At 31.1% G+C, this 18,269-nt stretch overlaps 1 protein-coding gene and 1 long non-coding RNA gene across 2 annotated transcripts; both read left to right on the plus strand.

Annotated features, from left to right (window-relative positions):
• The first annotated feature begins 7,857 nt into the window (after nt 1–7,857).
• LOC110730413 (transcription factor PRE6-like) lies at nt 7,858–12,123 on the plus strand. The gene is made up of 2 exons (XM_021910217.1): nt 7,858–8,358; nt 11,624–12,123. Exons 1-2 carry the CDS (start codon nt 8,236–8,238, stop codon nt 11,774–11,776), a joined length of 276 nt encoding a protein of 91 aa, XP_021765909.1. The 5' UTR covers nt 7,858–8,235; the 3' UTR covers nt 11,777–12,123.
• A 2,550-nt stretch (nt 12,124–14,673) lies between these two features.
• Nucleotides 14,674–17,912, plus strand: LOC110730360. Its single transcript, XR_002513031.1, has 2 exons — nt 14,674–14,862; nt 17,709–17,912. It is a non-coding gene; the product is annotated as an uncharacterized LOC110730360 (long non-coding RNA).
• The last annotated feature ends 357 nt before the right edge of the window (nt 17,913–18,269 follow it).

Raw genomic sequence — 18,269 nt, forward strand, 5'->3', positions numbered from 1 at the left:
GGTTTTCAATCAAGCACTGTTAGCAAAACAGATGTGGAGACTCTACAATAGTCCGAACCCTCTTCTTCATGCTATTCTTAAATCCCGGTATTTTAAAAGCAGCTCGATTTTGGAGGCATATAGAGGCTACGAACCAAGCTATTCTTGGAGGAGCTTATGGGATGCTCAATCTTTACTTCTCGATGGGCTCAAATGGCGAATTGGGAATGGAAGAAATACTCGGGTGTGGCTTGATTCCTGGATTCCTGGTAACATAATTCCCCCACATGATACGAATTATGATCCTGAATTGTGTGTTGCAGAGCTTATTGATCAGCAATGTGGCGAATGGAAGGTGGACATTTTACACCAGCTTTTCTCTAATGGAGTGTGTGCCCTCATTCTCCAAATTCCTCTATCAACTGGGCTGCCAAATGATAGTTGGTATTGGGGGCATACAAGAGATGGTGTGTTTAGTGTGAGAACTGCTTACTGGTTAGGGAAGATGGGATTGGTACAAACAGGAAGCAATGTTGCTAACTCCCCTGATCAGTTGGTGTGGCGTGTTGCTTGGGGAATTGATGGACCTCCTAACCTAAGACACTTTGTGTGGAATGCGTGTAAGGGTAGCATGGCAGTGAAAGCTGAACTTCATAGAAGACACAATGCACCTGACGACCTGTGTGGAGGGTGTGGTGAGGCTGCCGAGACAATCTCTCATGCGCTATTTGAGTGCAGGGAGATTAAACACGTATGGGGAAGCAATGACCTTGCTGACATTATAACTGATTCCCCTAAACATGCTCCTTTCTCTGACTGGCTATTATGGATGAATGAGAAGGTTGACAAAGTGACTCTTAGGAGGATTCTATCAATAGCGTGGCAGTTTGGTTTTGCAGGAACAAGAATGTGTACGCTGACACTCCCATGGAGGTTAATTTTATTGCTGCTGGGTTCCTTCGCATGGTTAATGAGTATATTAGCTATGCAACGAAAGTGTTCAAAACACCTACTGCTACTCGTGCTGCTGCTGTGTCCAGGTGGGCTTGCCCCCCAAATGATGTGATTAAGTTAAATGTGGATGCACATGTTGGCTCAGGAGGTAATGGTGGGCTGGGAGTGGTAGCTAGGGACTCTAATGGATGCATCTTGTGGGCTTCTGTCAAGAAGATCCCTGCAAATATGGAGGTGGAAAGTGCAGAAGCTGCTGCAGTTCGCTATGGGTGTCAAGTTGTTGCTAGACTTGGCCATTCTCGAGCTTGGAAAGAAACTACCCGCTACTAATTGACAGCTACTCGCTACCTTAATAGCTACCCGCTACTTGACCGCTAAAAACTACCCGCTACCGCTACTTTTGTCAAACCTTCAGCTTAAAATGTGGAGAAGATATTACGAAGTACGAGTATTACGTTAGATAAAGAATCTAACTAGGCCAGGCCAGGCCAAGGGAGTTTTTTTTTTTTATAGCTCGCTCCTGATATCACAATTTTCCAGTGAATTAATTTATTATGATCGGTGTAAATGGAATCGTTATTTTTTCAATAACACTCTTCTAAGTTTTCAGCTTTGCAAATAAATTAAATACCCATTTATGCTAAACTATTTAAATAAATTACCTTTTAATTTTTTTACCACTATAATTTAACGGAAAAACATTAACAATTATGTTTGCGAAGCCTACATTCTCAATTTAGGCCTTGTTCACTTTACCATATTTTGTTGAACTGAAATTATTTTTGCCGAATTGAAATTATTTTTGCGGAATTAAAATTATTTTGTAGAATTGAAATTGTTTTTGCAGAATTAAAATTATTTTTGTAGAACTAAACTTATTTTTTTCTATTGAACTAATTTTACTGAATTGAAATTAATTTTACTAATTAAAACTTATTTTCTTTGATTCTCTATTATATTTGATCTTTAAACTTACTGAATTTTATTGAACTGGAATTATTTTTACTAAAATGAACTTATTTCAACTAGTTTGAAATTAATTTTATTAAATTAAAACTATTTTTGTTAAATATAATTTTTTTAAGGTTAGAGAACAAGGCCATAACCTCACTATTTTTTTTTATATTTTAATAACGGCTAATTCTTCTCAAAAAAAAAAATGAAAATGAAAATGGGAACGGCAAGTTGAACTACGAAAGATTAAAATTAATGTTCGGTAAAACTCTTGATACATGTATCTTTGCATAAAATCGATTTTGCAATTTGTTTTTCCTTACTTATCCCATTTAATAAAGGAATATGGTAGGTACAAGTTTTTACAAAAATCTCAGAATGACGCATGTCTATATGTCCCTAACCTTATAGTACTTATTTTAATCGAATTATGCTCCTCCTTAGATCTCATTGTGGTGATATCAATCAATATTAATTTAATATATATACATAAAGTAGACATTTATAGAGACCATTTGGCGCGTCACATAAGCAAAGACATATTTTCGACCAATTAATAATTAGATTTCTATTTTATTTTGGAATTAAAAAATTTGTTTGCCACCTAAACAAAAGTGACGAATGAGATTTAAGAATTTTCCCACGTAAGTAAAAACAACGAATATTGATTTATTAGGATTTAATTTATTTAAAAAACTAAAAATTATCTTTTAAAATAATCATCTTTAGATATAGGATTTATATACCTACCATTATAAGATAAATTTTGATAGTGTTTATGATAAGAAATAAAAATTATTCCTTAATTTTACCATTATACATTGACGCATCATATGACACCAACAAAATTTCATATCAATACAAAACCAAACCAAGCAAATTTTGTGTCAGTTTTATTAGGTCATCAATGGCTGGGTAATTCTTAGCCTAATTTTTAAAACCCATGTTTAAGTATATTTGTGATGTGTTTATTTGGGATACTTAATGATTATATGTTTATGTTTTGTTTACTGAATTTTGTTTTTACATATAAATCTAATTTAATTAGAGAATTATATTAGAGCAAAAATCTTTGGAATATCAAAGTACGAGTTTCTCGTCTGATGATCCTATTGGATGAGGAGGTATTATATCTTTATAAATCGTTTACATTTATTAAATCTTTTAATGAACCTTTTAGTTTTTATCAATTAATTTATGATTAACAAATTTTTTTTGTGATTTAGGTATCTTAATTAAGTCATAAAATTAACTTAATTTTTTATTTTTAATTACAGGGTCATTACGTTCATGCCTCAATTAAAGTCTACTTTGTTCTACAATTTTGTTCAAAATTGATTGAAGGAAAAGTTTACCCCATTAAATACTTTTCAGTCGCTACAAATAAGAAGCAATATCGCACGCATTGTCAGCGACAACAAAATAATGATTCAATTTTCCAAAATACTATTGTTTGGGCTATTGGGGACGATGAAAAAATTCCAATGCATAGATTTAATTTTGTATAATTACAATTTTTAGATTAATTTCACAAAAATTATTCACTTTCTGGTAAATATTTTAATTTATTTTATAAAACTATAAAGATTAATTTTATATAATTTAATTTTTGCTAACATGTTCTATTTATCCACTTTTATTAGATGGAAGAGATATAGGTGTGAACAAAGTTGGTGATCCTATCGAATTTTTTTTTTAATATAAATTTTTTTACATCGAAATTTACATCTAATAACTATTATTTTTAATGTTCTTATCAAAATATTTATTAGGGGAATGAATTACATAAAATTAATAAAAAATTATCCTTAACAAACAATAGAAAAGTAATAAAAAATATTATGAGTATGATCTAATTACAAAAATTATTTTTATGAGCCTTTATGTATAAAAAAAACCGTGGGATATTAGGATTTAAATTATTAAAAAAAAATATTATCTTATGGAATTAATGGTTTTATCTAAATACCCTAATAAGATGTTTTTTCATAAAAAAAATTTAAAGCTTATAACGCAATAAAAAACTTTACCTTCTTTAAACATTTTATGTCTAAAAAATTTAAAAGACAGATAATTTGTTAGAGATCAAGAGATCACAAGAAATATACAAAATGATATATAGATTTGAGAGTTTAATTTCAAGGGTAAAAAGCAACGAATAATGATTTAGGATTTAAATTATTTTAAAATAAAAAATTATTATCTTTTCACATTAAAGATTTTATCCTAATATGTAATCAATGAAATATCATATTTACAATTTTTTTTTTTTGAAAGATATCATATTATTGTCATATAACTAACAACAACGAATAAAATACAAAACAACAATAAATTAAGTCGCATTATAAATTACATTAAAAAAAAATTATACTTCTGTAATTAGCAATATCATTTTAAATTAATTAAATTATTATTTGTTTTTGTTTTTTTTTTGTCTGAAATTATTAAATTATAAAATAAATCAAATAATTATAAAATAAAATAAAATAAAATTAGAGTATTTAGGAAAATATCTTTTCTTGAGATATATGTATGAAAAATCGTGCACGCACGGGCTTTCATCTAGTAACATAATAATAAAACAAACACTAGTAATGAGATATGTCACTTCCTGGTGTTGTATTTTCCTCCAAAACTATTTTCTACTTTTTTTTTTTGTTTAAATGTACTACCTCCGTTTCAAAAAGTTCGACTCACTTACTATTCATGTGGTCAAAATAAAATAACTTTAACCCCATTTTATGAGCTATACAATAGAAATAAATTAGCATGCGAGATCTTATTAGATTCCCCTTATTATAAATAATCCAAATATTAACTTTTTACAATTTTTACTTATACAAAACCGGAGTTATTCATGGTCAAAGTTGTTTATTGGAGATCGCACAATTGCAAAGTGAGTTGAACTTTCGGGAACAGAGGGAGTACTTTAAATATATTCATCAAACCATTTGAGTGTGATTCACTTTCCTAATAAAAATATATATATTTGTGATTCACATATTTTCCATATCTTTTATTTATTATTATTATTATTATTATTATTATTATTATTATTATTATTATTATTATTATTATTATTATTATTATTATTATAGAAAAATAACAAAACCCTACAAAGTCAATTGATTTACAAGAAGTTAGTGGGGAGCCGAGATACAATCTGGGCCCCCGCCCCTCTAGCTATAGCGAACCCGATCCTGTTGAAGATATGAGCAGCTGCACGAGCACCAATATCCTGAGTCCTAGCAAACCCCTGAACCCGCTTCAGCAACGCAACAACATCCTTCTCTAATTCCCCCAATGAAGAAAAGGAGAAAAGAAGAAAACCATAGCCAATTGCCCTGCAACGCGCCCCATACTTGTCCCACTTCCGCTGAGCCGCAGCCGACACAACACATACATCAAGACCTCTATCCCAGGAATAAAGCAACACATTTTTTGGTCAAAGAGCCCCGTCGTTCCCTCCAGTCAACCCAACGTTAACCTCCTTCCTTGCAGAAATCCCAAAGCGGAAACAAATATCAACAAGGGTATCACGAACAACGTTGTGCCGATGTTTAATATCCACCATCCCAGCACAAGACACTGCATGTCTCCCCATAAATATCCCCATCAAAAACCCTAGAGCAAGATTATTATTATTATTATTATTATTATTATTATTATTATTATTATTATTATTATTATTATTATTATTATTATTATTATTATTATTATTACTATATCTATACTATTCAATCTATAATTTAATATTAAAACAGACACTAGGAAGAAATTGACTCTAGAAATAACACGTGTCACAATTTGGTACTGTTTTTTCCTCTAAATTTTTTTCCACGGTGACATCAACAACTTATTGTAAAATATACTGAATATATTCACCAAATCATTCACTTACTTAAATAAAATATATATTTGTGATTCACATATTTTCCATAAAATACTATTCCAACGTCTATTACTTTGTATATATATGGAATATATATTATTTCCTAATCTTTATGCAGTATTGTATTCCTTCAAATCTTCAATATATTATATGTGCAGTAATTTTGTAACAAAAAAAATAAAAAAAAATAAAAAAATTATGCGTTTTAGAAATAACTGATTCATACTTGATTATAACAATTACTATTACTACTACTATTACTATTACTATTATGCCCTAAGCCTTCTTTTGTTATTCATATATTCTTTATTTAGAAATTTCAAAATGTTTTAATTTCTTATTAGGAAACGGCTTCCTAAAAGCATAATTTTTTTTTTTTACAATATCAATCTTATTTGATTTATTTTTAATTTTTAGTTATTTATATATATCAAAAGCACGACAAATTAGATATGTTTTTCACTATCCTAAATTGTATCAAATACACTGTAGCAATTATTTATGTTACAATCCCACAGTGTTTAATATAAAATTTTAAAATACTTAATTATTTAGTTAATAAAAAGAAAAACGATATTAATTTATCATTAAAATTTTATACTTATTTGTCTAATTACTATGTCTTCATTATATTTCATGTTTCATTTCTTATATACATAATAAATATATATATATATATTATGGTTATATATTTTTTCCACATGCATTATACAAAACATTTTATTTTTGTTTTTTAAAAATTTTATGTTGAATTATAAACAATTGTAAAACGTGCATGGCACGGGACCTAATCTAGTACTTAATTAAGTTGGTAACCTAATTATTATTCTAACTTGTTCTCTTTGTGACTGGAACCTCATTCAATTCCCACCTCATTATTTCAAAATTTAATGTTCACCTAACTAGATTATAATCACGAAATCTTTATTTGATTGATTTTATTTATCAATGCATACTTTTGAACCTTAATATATGAAAAGCTGATATTTTGAGCTATACGTTGAAACGAATATAAGAAGATTCTACATGCATGTGACTGTACTTTATATAGCATATAACTAACTAATGTTGGTTAAATATAAGTAGAACAAGTATGTAAATAATGTCAAAAGTCAATAGAAAACAACTAAAATATGGTTTAAATATATCTTATACAAGCGAGTGATTATGGAGAATGTATATAATGATGCAGCCCATGCAGGTGTAACATACGAACATATAGGACAAGCGTAAGCATTTGGAAAACATGTAATGAGATAAATCAACGAAAAATAAATAAAAAAAAAAAAAACACGCAAGGTTGATTGAGAAAGAAGTTTGAAAAAGAAGGAAGGTAGTATAAGTATGAACATCCGTGTTTTTATTTAACTCTTCATCAAGTACCATGTAATCACTAATTCACTCCACGTCTAAGCATGGCATGTGTACGTTGACTTAAACACCCTCTCTTTCCCACCATCCTTGCCCAAATTAAATGCCCTGAAATCTAGGATTCTTTCTCTTAACTTTCTTCCATGATCCTTGTTTTTTCATATATGGTAATATTAAAATATAATAACAACAAAATAAAAAGAAAACAAACGTGGCCTTAGTTTAGGCTATTGTATACATTTAGATTATTTTTGGTCAAATTATTATTCTAATTTTATAATTATTTTTATCAGTTTGGTAATTATTTTTATTTGATTTAGCTTTTTTTTTTATTTATTTATTGAACATAGCTTAGTTTTTCACTGAATTTAAATTATTTTTACCAAATGTAATTTATTTTTTACTAGACTTAAAATATTTTTTTGAATATTACTTTTATCAGGTGAAGTGAACAGAGCCTTTATTTTCTTAAATATATATGTAATTATGTATAATGTTTAGATTTAGAGTTTCTCATTGGAGAAGATCCAATCCAATCCATCCTTGCCCTCCTATATTCAATGATCACATGGGACTTTGTCTAACATTAATTGATTCATAACACAAATTTTAAGGCCCACTTTTGTTAGCTTATTTACAAACACTTGTATTTAAGCCCACTTGAACTTAAACCCTAAGTTGGGAACATAAAATAACACTCAAATATAATGCCACTTTCTTCTTAACTTCATCTTTTGGTTCTACCCACATGTCTTCTACACTACCAACATCGCTGTCTAATGTAATTGTACATTTATCTTTGTGGTCCTTCCTTCTTCTTAATTATCAATTTATACTCTTACCTTTTCTTTTCATTATTTATTTTTATTTTTCATGTACAGTCCACCTTATATTATAAAGTTATAACCTCGCTTGTTCAACTTCATTTTTCCAAAGATTCTACTACATTTTTCTATGCTCATTTTTGTTACTTACGTTAGCAAGAACTACTAGCTAAGCTAGCTTAACTAAGTTTACTTAATTAGCTTATTACTTCAGTTTTCGGGTGTTCGTTGGCCGGGTTTTTACGATACATTAAGACAATGTCTAGCAGAAGGTCAAGGCAGCAATCAGGAAGTTCAGGAATCTCCGATGATCAAATCATTCAGCTTGTCTCAAAGTTGCAACAACTAGTTCCCGAGGTTTGCCAACGTCGTTCCAACAAGGTAAGCTATGCTAACTATGTATTTTAGCTTCGTCCTCGAGATGGTTTGCAAGTTTGTACGTAGTACTAAATAGTTATATATGATGCTCTCTTGAATAACAATGCCAATGTTGTGCTAACTACTAACGTGTAAGATGTAGTTATTAATAGCAATGTAGTATAAATGATTTATATATACGTTTATGTAAGTTTAGGTAAGTTCAGACTAGTACGAGCTAGTGCGACAAGTCCAAATGAAAAACATTATTTAGGTGATCGAAAGGAATGAAGCTTATATAAGCTTGAGAAAACATATATAACTAATTTAACTGAAGATTGTGGTTGATAGTTCTATGAAGATATTACTACACTTTTACACTCATATTTGAGTAACCATAATTTTGACTTTCTATCTTAGTAGTTATAATGCTTCACATAATTCAACCACTTTTCATAAGAATTGTTCAAAGCCAACTAATTTTGACTTGTTCTACTGATGAGAAAAACCTCTTGCTTTGAATTCATATTTTTCTACAACTTTTATCACTCCTTTGAACAATAATTTGCTCCAAGCTAGGTTGAGTTTTTATTTCTACTTTTGGATGGTAAGAAAAGAAAGTTGAACACTTCCATTTATGAATAACTCGTATCCCTTTCATTAGTTTGGGATGACGAAAGTACATTTTTAACCTTAAGCGGGTAAACAACCTACTGAAGTAAGACTAAACGTAAATCGAGCCAAATAATATAAAAAGTTACGGAGTACATGTTATGCTATCAAAAAAGTTTACAAATAAGAGTAAAATGGTCATTACACGGAGATGATGCAAGGTAACATATATTTTAATTTTTTTTTTTTTTTTACCTTGTTATTGACGACCATTATATTGAGGCATTGACCAATAGCTTGCTTAAGAAAATTGGATAATTACTGTTACAAGGAAGTTTCTTTAGAGGTGAATACATACATATGTTGGTTATATTAGTTATTATGGTAGTGAGAGTAATTGAGGGCTCACATGCCCATGATAAATAATTTCCTAGAAAGTGCTAAAGGCTAAAAGCGACGTGACTTTCTATTTAAATGAAATTTCTAACCGTTTGGGCCCTAAACTTCGCCGTACAATAGTATAAGCTAACAACTACTATAGGACAACCAAGAAAATGACCTTAAATGAAAATAGAGATAAAGGAACCAACCTAAAGTGATGTTTTCATGGTCATTTTTTGTGTGTTTTAAGTCACTCTCTTACTTCTACCATGCCGTATTACCATGTAATGTATGTAATGCAAAGAAGATATATATATCGGATCATTCATTATGTATACCTAGGTGCAAGTACATATACTCGTGAATAATTTTTTTTCTTATTTGGTTATCACGAGCCTTGCTGAATATAACAAAGTAAATTTACATGATGATGTTAGGTAAATTTGAGTGTATAATAGAGTTCGTGGATTCATATAATACAAAATTACTTTGATTATAATGTGAAGGTTGTCATTGGAGTTATTAAAATAGTTAAAATTATATGAAACTTACCCTTCATGATTCTCAAATCAAAGCTTCTTTCCTTTTCTCATTTTTGCAAATTAATTAGGCCAATTATATTACTTAATACACCAAAGATCGTGACTTAACAATTGTACTTTATGACAAATTTCAACTCTTTTGTTTATGTGTAATTAAGGATCAAGACAATGCGATTAGTCTCTCTTACTATCAAATGTCAATTTGAGTTTTAGATTTTATTTTTTAATACTACACATACATTTCATTTAAAAAAAAAATTAAATTGAAGTTAATTAGAAATACTCAAATTTATCAATATATATCTTAATAATTTCATTATAAAAAAAGTGATTAAATCTTTTGATAGGTTCACCAACCTTTTGAACCTTCTAAGAAAGACCCTTGTCACAAAAAGAGATACAAACAAAAAGTTCAACATCCTTCATACTTTAAAGTAACTTGGTATTTCCCTAATCTAATTAAAACCTTAATAGCTTAATTATATATTTATCTTTAGATGGGAATTATAGTGTCATTGAAGTCTCATTTTTGATAAACCAAATATTTAAAGCATATTTTATAATCCTACCTTCAACTTTAAGCTTCCTAGCTTAAAGGAATACATTTAATAAAGTCTCCACATCACCTTTATTTTTAGTTAAAACACAATTGATCAAACACAGTTGCTCCTGATATTATATACTTTTGTTTTGTTGAACCATCATTATTATTACCCATTATTAATTTAAAAAGGAAATTTTTATTAAGAAGATGGTATGATCTTTTAGTTGTTGTCATGTTAAAATGACGGTTGGAGTGTTGGACAATTACTTATGAAAATCTGGAAATTACTGATATAGTCTTATAGAGTAAAACAATCATATCATTTTTGTAGTTAGATTTTGCCTTTAAAGTTGCATTTTTGTTTTTATGAAAATGAATCATTATGAAGCCCACGTAACGAGAGAAATTCCTAATATATGCTTCCTCTGCCAATAATAATTGAAACATACAATTAATCTTGACACGCATGCTAATACACTAATTTGATCTTACATATATACCATTATATTATTAGTAATAAATATTAGTAAAAGGTTGATATTATGAATTTTTACACTAATACTTATTTAATAACATATTTCATGATAAAATTTATTTTAACTACATTAGTAAAAAATTATGGTTAAAGTTTATAAATAAATAGTGATAATAATTCAAATTTGTCAACTATTTTGAGACGGAGGGAGTACTTGGAAGTTGGAATTGTGCTTTGACATATTTGAATTGTATACCTAGGTCATTGATTTACAAGAAAGAAAAAAAAGCGAGTTATAAGAAAATAATATGTGTACGAAGTAAAATTAAACATTAATTATGATGGTTAATACTTGATTTTATCGTCATCCATTTATAAATTAAATACAATTAGAGAAAAATAAGTGTACACTTTCAATTACTTTCGAAATATTTTTCATATCAGGGTCTTATCATATATGCTTCATTTCCTTTTTTGGAATTTTTGTAATCTTTATTTTTTTCTTTTGAGTTGCATCTCACACTCGCTACCCACCCTTTTTTTTCTTTACTTTTTTGTATCCTAGAACCCTTTCAAAAATGTGGGAACAAGTTGTTATAAGGATTGTAATTAAATCGAATATTTATAATACCAATTGGCAAGTAATTTAATGTATTTTTAATTAATTAATTTCTTAAGAAAAATTTATATCATACATCAATTGTTGCTAACCATATTATGTATTTTTTTAAATAGGTTTCGGCTTCAAAAGTTCTTCAAGAGACTTGCAACTACATAAGAAATCTACAAAGGGAAATGGATGATCTTAGTGATCGTCTTTCACAGCTCTTAACCACACTTGATGCTGATAGTGAAGAGGCACAAATCATTAGGAGCTTACTTAATTAATTAATTAATCAATTAATTAGATCATATATCTTAATTAAGGTCAATGCTTTTCATTTTTATATAGTGTTACCTATTATTCTAGCTAGGATTAATTAATTAAGTAATTAATTTCGTACTAAATGAAGCATTCATGGACTAGGAATCATTAGGTACCTAGATCTAGCTTGTAATGCAAATATATATATATCGAATACATATATATAGAATATGGCCTTCTGTAATTAAGCTCTTTAATAATAATAATTTGCACGCAATTAGTCCCTTTATGTAGATGTTAAGCTAGTGTTATTATAATTTCTTTGACTTGATGACTTTTTATGTTGAAAAGGAGCATAATCATTTGCACGGGGTATGATTAGTGTTCCTAAGTTGTTTGTATTTTGTGCTTCTATGATTCTATCTCAATTTACTTGCACAATTACACTTTCTCAGTTATAGACTTATTATTAATCAACTTTGACGATTAATTCTCATAATTTTATACGATATTGGTTCTCATTTATGTATACTAGCTAGCACTCATAATTTTAGCGTATGAAATTGGTTATTGGTTCTCAACTTTAGCGATGCATGAAAAAAAATTAAAAATTACTTTTTAAACTATCTAATAAGATTTAATTACACATACAATGAGGAACAATAATATTAAGATCATATATTAGATAAACATAAATATTACATTATTCGCAAATATGAGACAGTGAAGGTAGGTAGTTAAGCTTTCAATGTCTTTTTTGTGATTGATTTTCAAACTAATCTAAAAGAGTAGAGTTGAATGTTTGCGTTGATGTATGAACATCAACAGTGTATAAAACAATATAAAAATATTAAATATTGTCTAATCATAATTTATGTTATATATTTTATGAAAAAAAAAATGACATCTCTCTCTTATTTTTTCCATTAGCTATTGACTTCAATTGAGGTTTTTTTTTTTTTTTTAAAGGGAATTCAAACGAGGTTGATTGATTGAAAATTTATACACCCTCCGTTTTCCTAAGTCTTACTTATTTTCTGTAACTACAAAAATCAAGAAAAAGAAGAAAAGGGAACCATGTATGTGGGTGCTAGTACTTTTGTTTTAAAGAGGAGAGAGATAGAGGGTATGAGTTTTATTAAATATAATAATCAGGTTCAACAAAGTTGAGTTGTACATGATTAAAAAATGAATAAAAGGCTGCGATAATAGGAATAAATTAAAAGTGAGTAAACCTTAGAAAAACAGATTAAAACGGAAAGTGAGTAACACTTAGGAAAACAGATGAAGTATTTGGGTGTTAATTAATTGATTGAGTGTACTGATTGACCTTTATAAAAAAAAATATTGTAATTTATTCATTATTTTTTATTTGAAAGAATAATTTATTCATTATTGGATAATTCAAGTAATTAATTGTAATGATATTTAATTCTTTATTGATTGATTGATCTTTCTTTTATTTTATCAATTGATTCTTTTTTTTTAATAATTATCTCTATTCATATTTAAAGAAGAGTGATACTTTTTTACAAAAAAAAATTAAAAAAGAGGGGTGTTTTAGTCTTTACATGGGACACCACAACCCCTTGCCTTTGGCTTATATAATAATCCATATGTATTTGAATATTTGTATCACTTTGACTGGTACATTTCCCAAGACATAACTTTGACCATTAATATCTTTAATTATCTATCTATTTGTTAAAAAAAATACTCCCTCCATCCCTTTATTTTTGCCCCATTGCCATTTTTAGGGTCAACTTTATAAAAATTTTACCATACATTCCCGTTAATTTATAAGATATTATATAGTCGTGTGGGATCTTGTTAGGTTCGTCTCATTATATATTTTATTAATATCACGATTTTATAATTTATAAGTGTATGAAAATAAAGATATAGAAATTCAAAGACGCATCTTAGAGACTGTGCAAAATCAAATGGGGCAAAAAAAAGGGACAGAGAGAGTAATTATTATGAAAATAGACATTATAACTAATCTAATGATACATTGAAAGGAATGGTGTCCTTCGAACTAGTGTACTATTCCGATAGAGGGTTCAGAGTTATTTAGGGAGCCAATTATTCAGTGAAATCAAGTGATCTGAATGCCTGCCTGGAGGCCGCTTCCGATCAGTGAGATTAATATAACTAATCTCACAGCTTGCTCTTGACTGAACCCAATAGGTTACACCCAATCGTGTAACCAAACTAAAGTGACGGATTAAGCCGGAAAGCTTTAATACGTCAATAACTATATTTCGAACTCAAACGTCGGATTCCAAGTTTGGAACGTCAAAACCGAGCGTCAAACGTCAAGTCGATTTTAGCAATTGATGAGACAAGATAATTAAGTCAAACAACATGTCGCATGTAAAAATCTCAAGCCATAGCCTCGCACATGGCTTGGCCGCAAGCCCAGCACGCTAAGCGTGCTCACTGGCTGGGCGTGCTAGCCGAGCATGCCTGTGGGCAAGCATGCCAGCAGTAAGGCTGTCAGGCACTAGCATGCGTAGGTGTGCTGCTAGGCTGCCTAGCCAGCCCGCAAGGTAGCATTGCAAAGCAGCCCGCCAGCGTGCGAGGCCTGCTAGCGAGCAGCAGCGATGCATGGGCCTGCTAGCAGGCCTAGCCAAGCACTAGGCCGCAAGCATGGCGTCCCTTGATGCCTAAGGCTGGGTGGCCAACTGGCTGAGTATGATTGAGTTAGTTTTGGCTTGGGAAAAAAGGAGAGGCTTTGTGGTCCTCACCTAACCCTCATATTTGTTTGACAAGCGTTGTTTGATTATTTGTCTAAGCTATTTAATTTATTTTGTTTATAAATTAATTAGGTAGGGTTTTCTTTTTTATTGTGATCCCACCTCTATAAATATCCCACTAGTTTTTGGAGATTTTCAATAGAGTTGGATTTTAAGAGATCTCCATCAATAGTGAGAAAACCTTGAATACGAAACTCTAAGTCGTATTGTGATTTAGTCCAAGCTACTAAATCATGACCAAATTTGAGCACGAGGGTGAGAGCCATTGGAGGAATCGTGCTTAAGGTTTTTGCTCTCGAGGTTGCCATTTCAAGGTTCGTGTTCATGATCGGGCGAAGCATGCTTCAAGGGTATAATCTCTAAACCCGATAATGTGATTATGTGTTTCTGTTTTATATGCTTTTAATCGTATTGATTATACATGGGTCCGGGGCGGGGTTTGGTTTCTGAATGGTGTTTAGAACACCGTAAACCCCAACTTCTTGTATTTAAACTTTATGATTAATACTAATTAAGGGGATTTAATATTGGATTTAAAATCTAGATCAACACCTAATTTGATTAGGGTTTCGATTTTTATTGGATAAAAATCGGATTAATGCAGAAATATGTTCACGAACCCTGATTTCGACGAAAAAGTAGTGATTAAGTGGAAAATGCATTCTAAATCGATCTCTATCTACAAAGTGGTTAAAAAAACGGCTTCCAAAAGCCAAAATCCACGCAAAAACGTGTTTTTCAGAGGGTTTTTCGTTTCGAACGAGAAAATTTTAAAATCTTTGTACCTTAATTAATTATGGAATATAAATGTTGATTAGGTGAGTGATTACATGTTTAAGCTACTGCACTTATGCTCTAATGAATACTTGAAATTTGGTAATTTTTTGATGATTAATTTAGAGTGCTCAAAATTCCACATAAACCATGAACTTGCTTAAATGTTGCAACTGGATTGTTGTAAATAACTTGGTTAGTGTTGGAATATGACTATTAACCTCCATTTAGTTCAAAGAATGGAACTTTATTGGAAAAATTAGTAAAAATAATCCTAACTTTCACGTATTGACTTTAAATAATCTCAACTTTGGATTATTTTAAAATAATTCGAACTTTGGGGGTCATTCGATCAAAATGGTCCCAACCAATCACCCAACCTGTTATAACATGTTAAGATGACACGTGTCACCATGTGATTGGTTGTAAAATTAAAAAAATGAAAAACTTACAAAAATTGAAAAAAAAATGAAAAACTTACAAAATTGAAAAAAAAAACCGCCCAACCTCCACCCACGAACCACCTTCCCCACCACCACGACGGCGACCAGGACCCTCTTTCCTACCCCCGTGCCGGTAGCTCCCCCTACCCCCCTGTCAGCTCCCCTTCCCCCAAAACCACCAAACTCGCCCACCTAAAATCCATGAAATCCTTAAAAACTACCTCCCAGCCACATAAAACCCCCAACCACCCCTCCCCCACTATCGGAACCCTAGAGCTAGAAAAAGGCAGTGCCGACGCGAGGGAGGGGGTCTGGGCGCAGCAGGGTGGCGGTCGGGGACCTGGCTGGGCTGGGTTATGTATAGGTGTTACCCGAAATGGGTGGTGGTTGGGGTTGCGTTGATGGGGGCTAGGGATTTTTTTTTAATATTTTAACCAATTACGTGGTGATACGTGTTAATTAAACCCAAAATAAAATTTACCTCTTTAATAGGTTACCGTTCACTTGGGACCATTTTGAGCGAATTGACCCCTAAAGTTCGAAAAATAACCTAAAGTTGAGATTATTAAAATGAATACGTGAAAGTTAGGATTATTTTTACCTATTTTTCCTAAGTGGTTTAGATCTTGAGTACTTAAACCCTAAAATGAACAAAGAATAAATTTTTGATGATTTTGGAAATCGATTTGAAATTCATGATGTTCATACTTGAGTTTGAATGTTTGATTGCAATGGATGTTTGAAAAAGTCAAACTTGTTGAGTCCTAATTGAATAAATTAATTTTTATTGGATAGTTAAATAATTTATTTAGTTAGTTTGTTAAAATCATAGTTATTTTAATCATGGCATGTGTTAATTTAATTATGAAGCAATGAAGCATGGCCCAAAATTTTTTTTGTTTCAAAATGGCCTAAAATTATTAAAGATTGGATCTTGTGAATAATATTTGGATGTTGCACCTACTTGGATTAATTTTGGTTGGACTTAAAATTGATTCAAAATGCTCAAATTTTAATTCAAATTTGGATTTAGAATTAAAAATCGTCACACGAATTTTTTGGGAGTAATATTCCCGAAGCTCGCACGAAAATCGAGGTTTGGAGGCCTTGGTGCATCCTCTCGACTAGCAGGGGCTGCTCGCACAGCCCACATAAATGCTGCTGCCGAGAGGTGTATGCTTGTGTGTGCGAGAGAGAGAGAAGTAGCAATGGTGGGTATGTGTTGCGAGGGATGCGAGCATGGCTAGCTGGGGTAGGGTTGCTAGGCAGCACTTAGTTTCAGCAACACGCACACAAGCTAACTGGGCTAGCAGTTCCCAACACCACGCACCAGCGTGCATGGCTAGCTGGGCTACTAGGCAACACTAATAGCTGTTGTGCGGGCATGGTGCAGCACACATATGCTTGCGTCCAGGACTAGCTAGAGCTAGTGCGAGTGGCTCAAGGCCACTTATGGACCTCGAGTACTCGATTTTTAATTAAAAAAAAAAAAGGCACGACCTTGGTTTTTCTTGGAATCGCGTAATTTTGACAAAAATGACTTTATTCGTTTAATTAAATTTAATTGGATTAATTTAATTAATATGGATGCGGGTTTTAGTGGGAGTGTTACTAATCGGTTTTTAAGCGTCTAAGCGTTTTATGTGCTTAAAGAGTGCTTAATTGGTTAAATAATTCAATAGTTTTAATTAGGCTTGTTAATTGTATTAACGACCTAAGTTAGTAACGAGTGCGCTTTATTTATCAATACATGACTTTATGATATTGCTTGTATTACTAGTAAAATTTGCATGGTCCATTCACTTTGGAAGTGAATGGGTAAATGGAATATTAGATATGCTCTTATGCAGGTTTTATAAAAGTGACTAGTAGTGTGGCCCGACTAGGATAGAAAATACAGACTGCGAACCGTTATGCATTTTTGTAAATCTAAATACGGATTGCGTGTCTTTAAGTATTTTTGTACTTGGTTAATTTAGATTGATTCCAAGTACTCGTACTTGCATGCTAGAAGGCGAAGTCAAAGGCGATGTTTCTTTGAAGACGGAGCCAAAGGTACCAAGGAGACCTTGGAGTTTGAAGATTAGATGCTTCAAGACCAAGTTCAAGGGGCCATACTAGGATCACTATGCATTTATTTATTTATGCCTTGATATTTAAATGCATGCCTATTGGATTTCTTATGTTGAATGATTAGTTAAGTTAACTTAAATCAAATTGTGGGGAATCACTACAACAAATTGACCTTTGTGCCACGGGAAAAATCGTGGCAAAAGTTTGAAATTCCCGTGGCTATGCAGAGTAGCCACGCGAATTCCAAAATTTGCTCCCGAGGCACAAGAGGCCGTAGCAAGACATTTGCCACGAGAAAAAGGATGTCGAGGCAAATTTTGAATTTTATGCCACGGGTTTTCACGTAGCAAACAAATTCTTTTGCCACGAATACTAACGAGGCTAACAACTAATTTGCCACAAATTATACTGTGGCTAATACACTTAGTAACGACAAATATTACCCTTGCTAATATGGTTGTTTGCCA

The sequence above is a fragment of the Chenopodium quinoa genome, unplaced genomic scaffold, assembly GCF_001683475.1.
Source record: "Chenopodium quinoa cultivar QQ74 unplaced genomic scaffold, ASM168347v1, whole genome shotgun sequence".
Taxonomy (NCBI): Eukaryota; Viridiplantae; Streptophyta; class Magnoliopsida; order Caryophyllales; family Amaranthaceae; genus Chenopodium; species Chenopodium quinoa.

Bases quoted from the DNA above. Each gene is read 5' to 3' on its own strand.
- LOC110730413 (XM_021910217.1), top strand. From the start codon at position 8,236: ATGTCTAGCAGAAGGTCAAGGCAGCAATCAGGAAGTTCAGGAATCTCC. The intron at 8,359-11,623 runs GTAAGCTATGCT...TTTTTTAAATAG, and splicing joins GCCAACGTCGTTCCAACAAG to GTTTCGGCTTCAAAAGTTCT.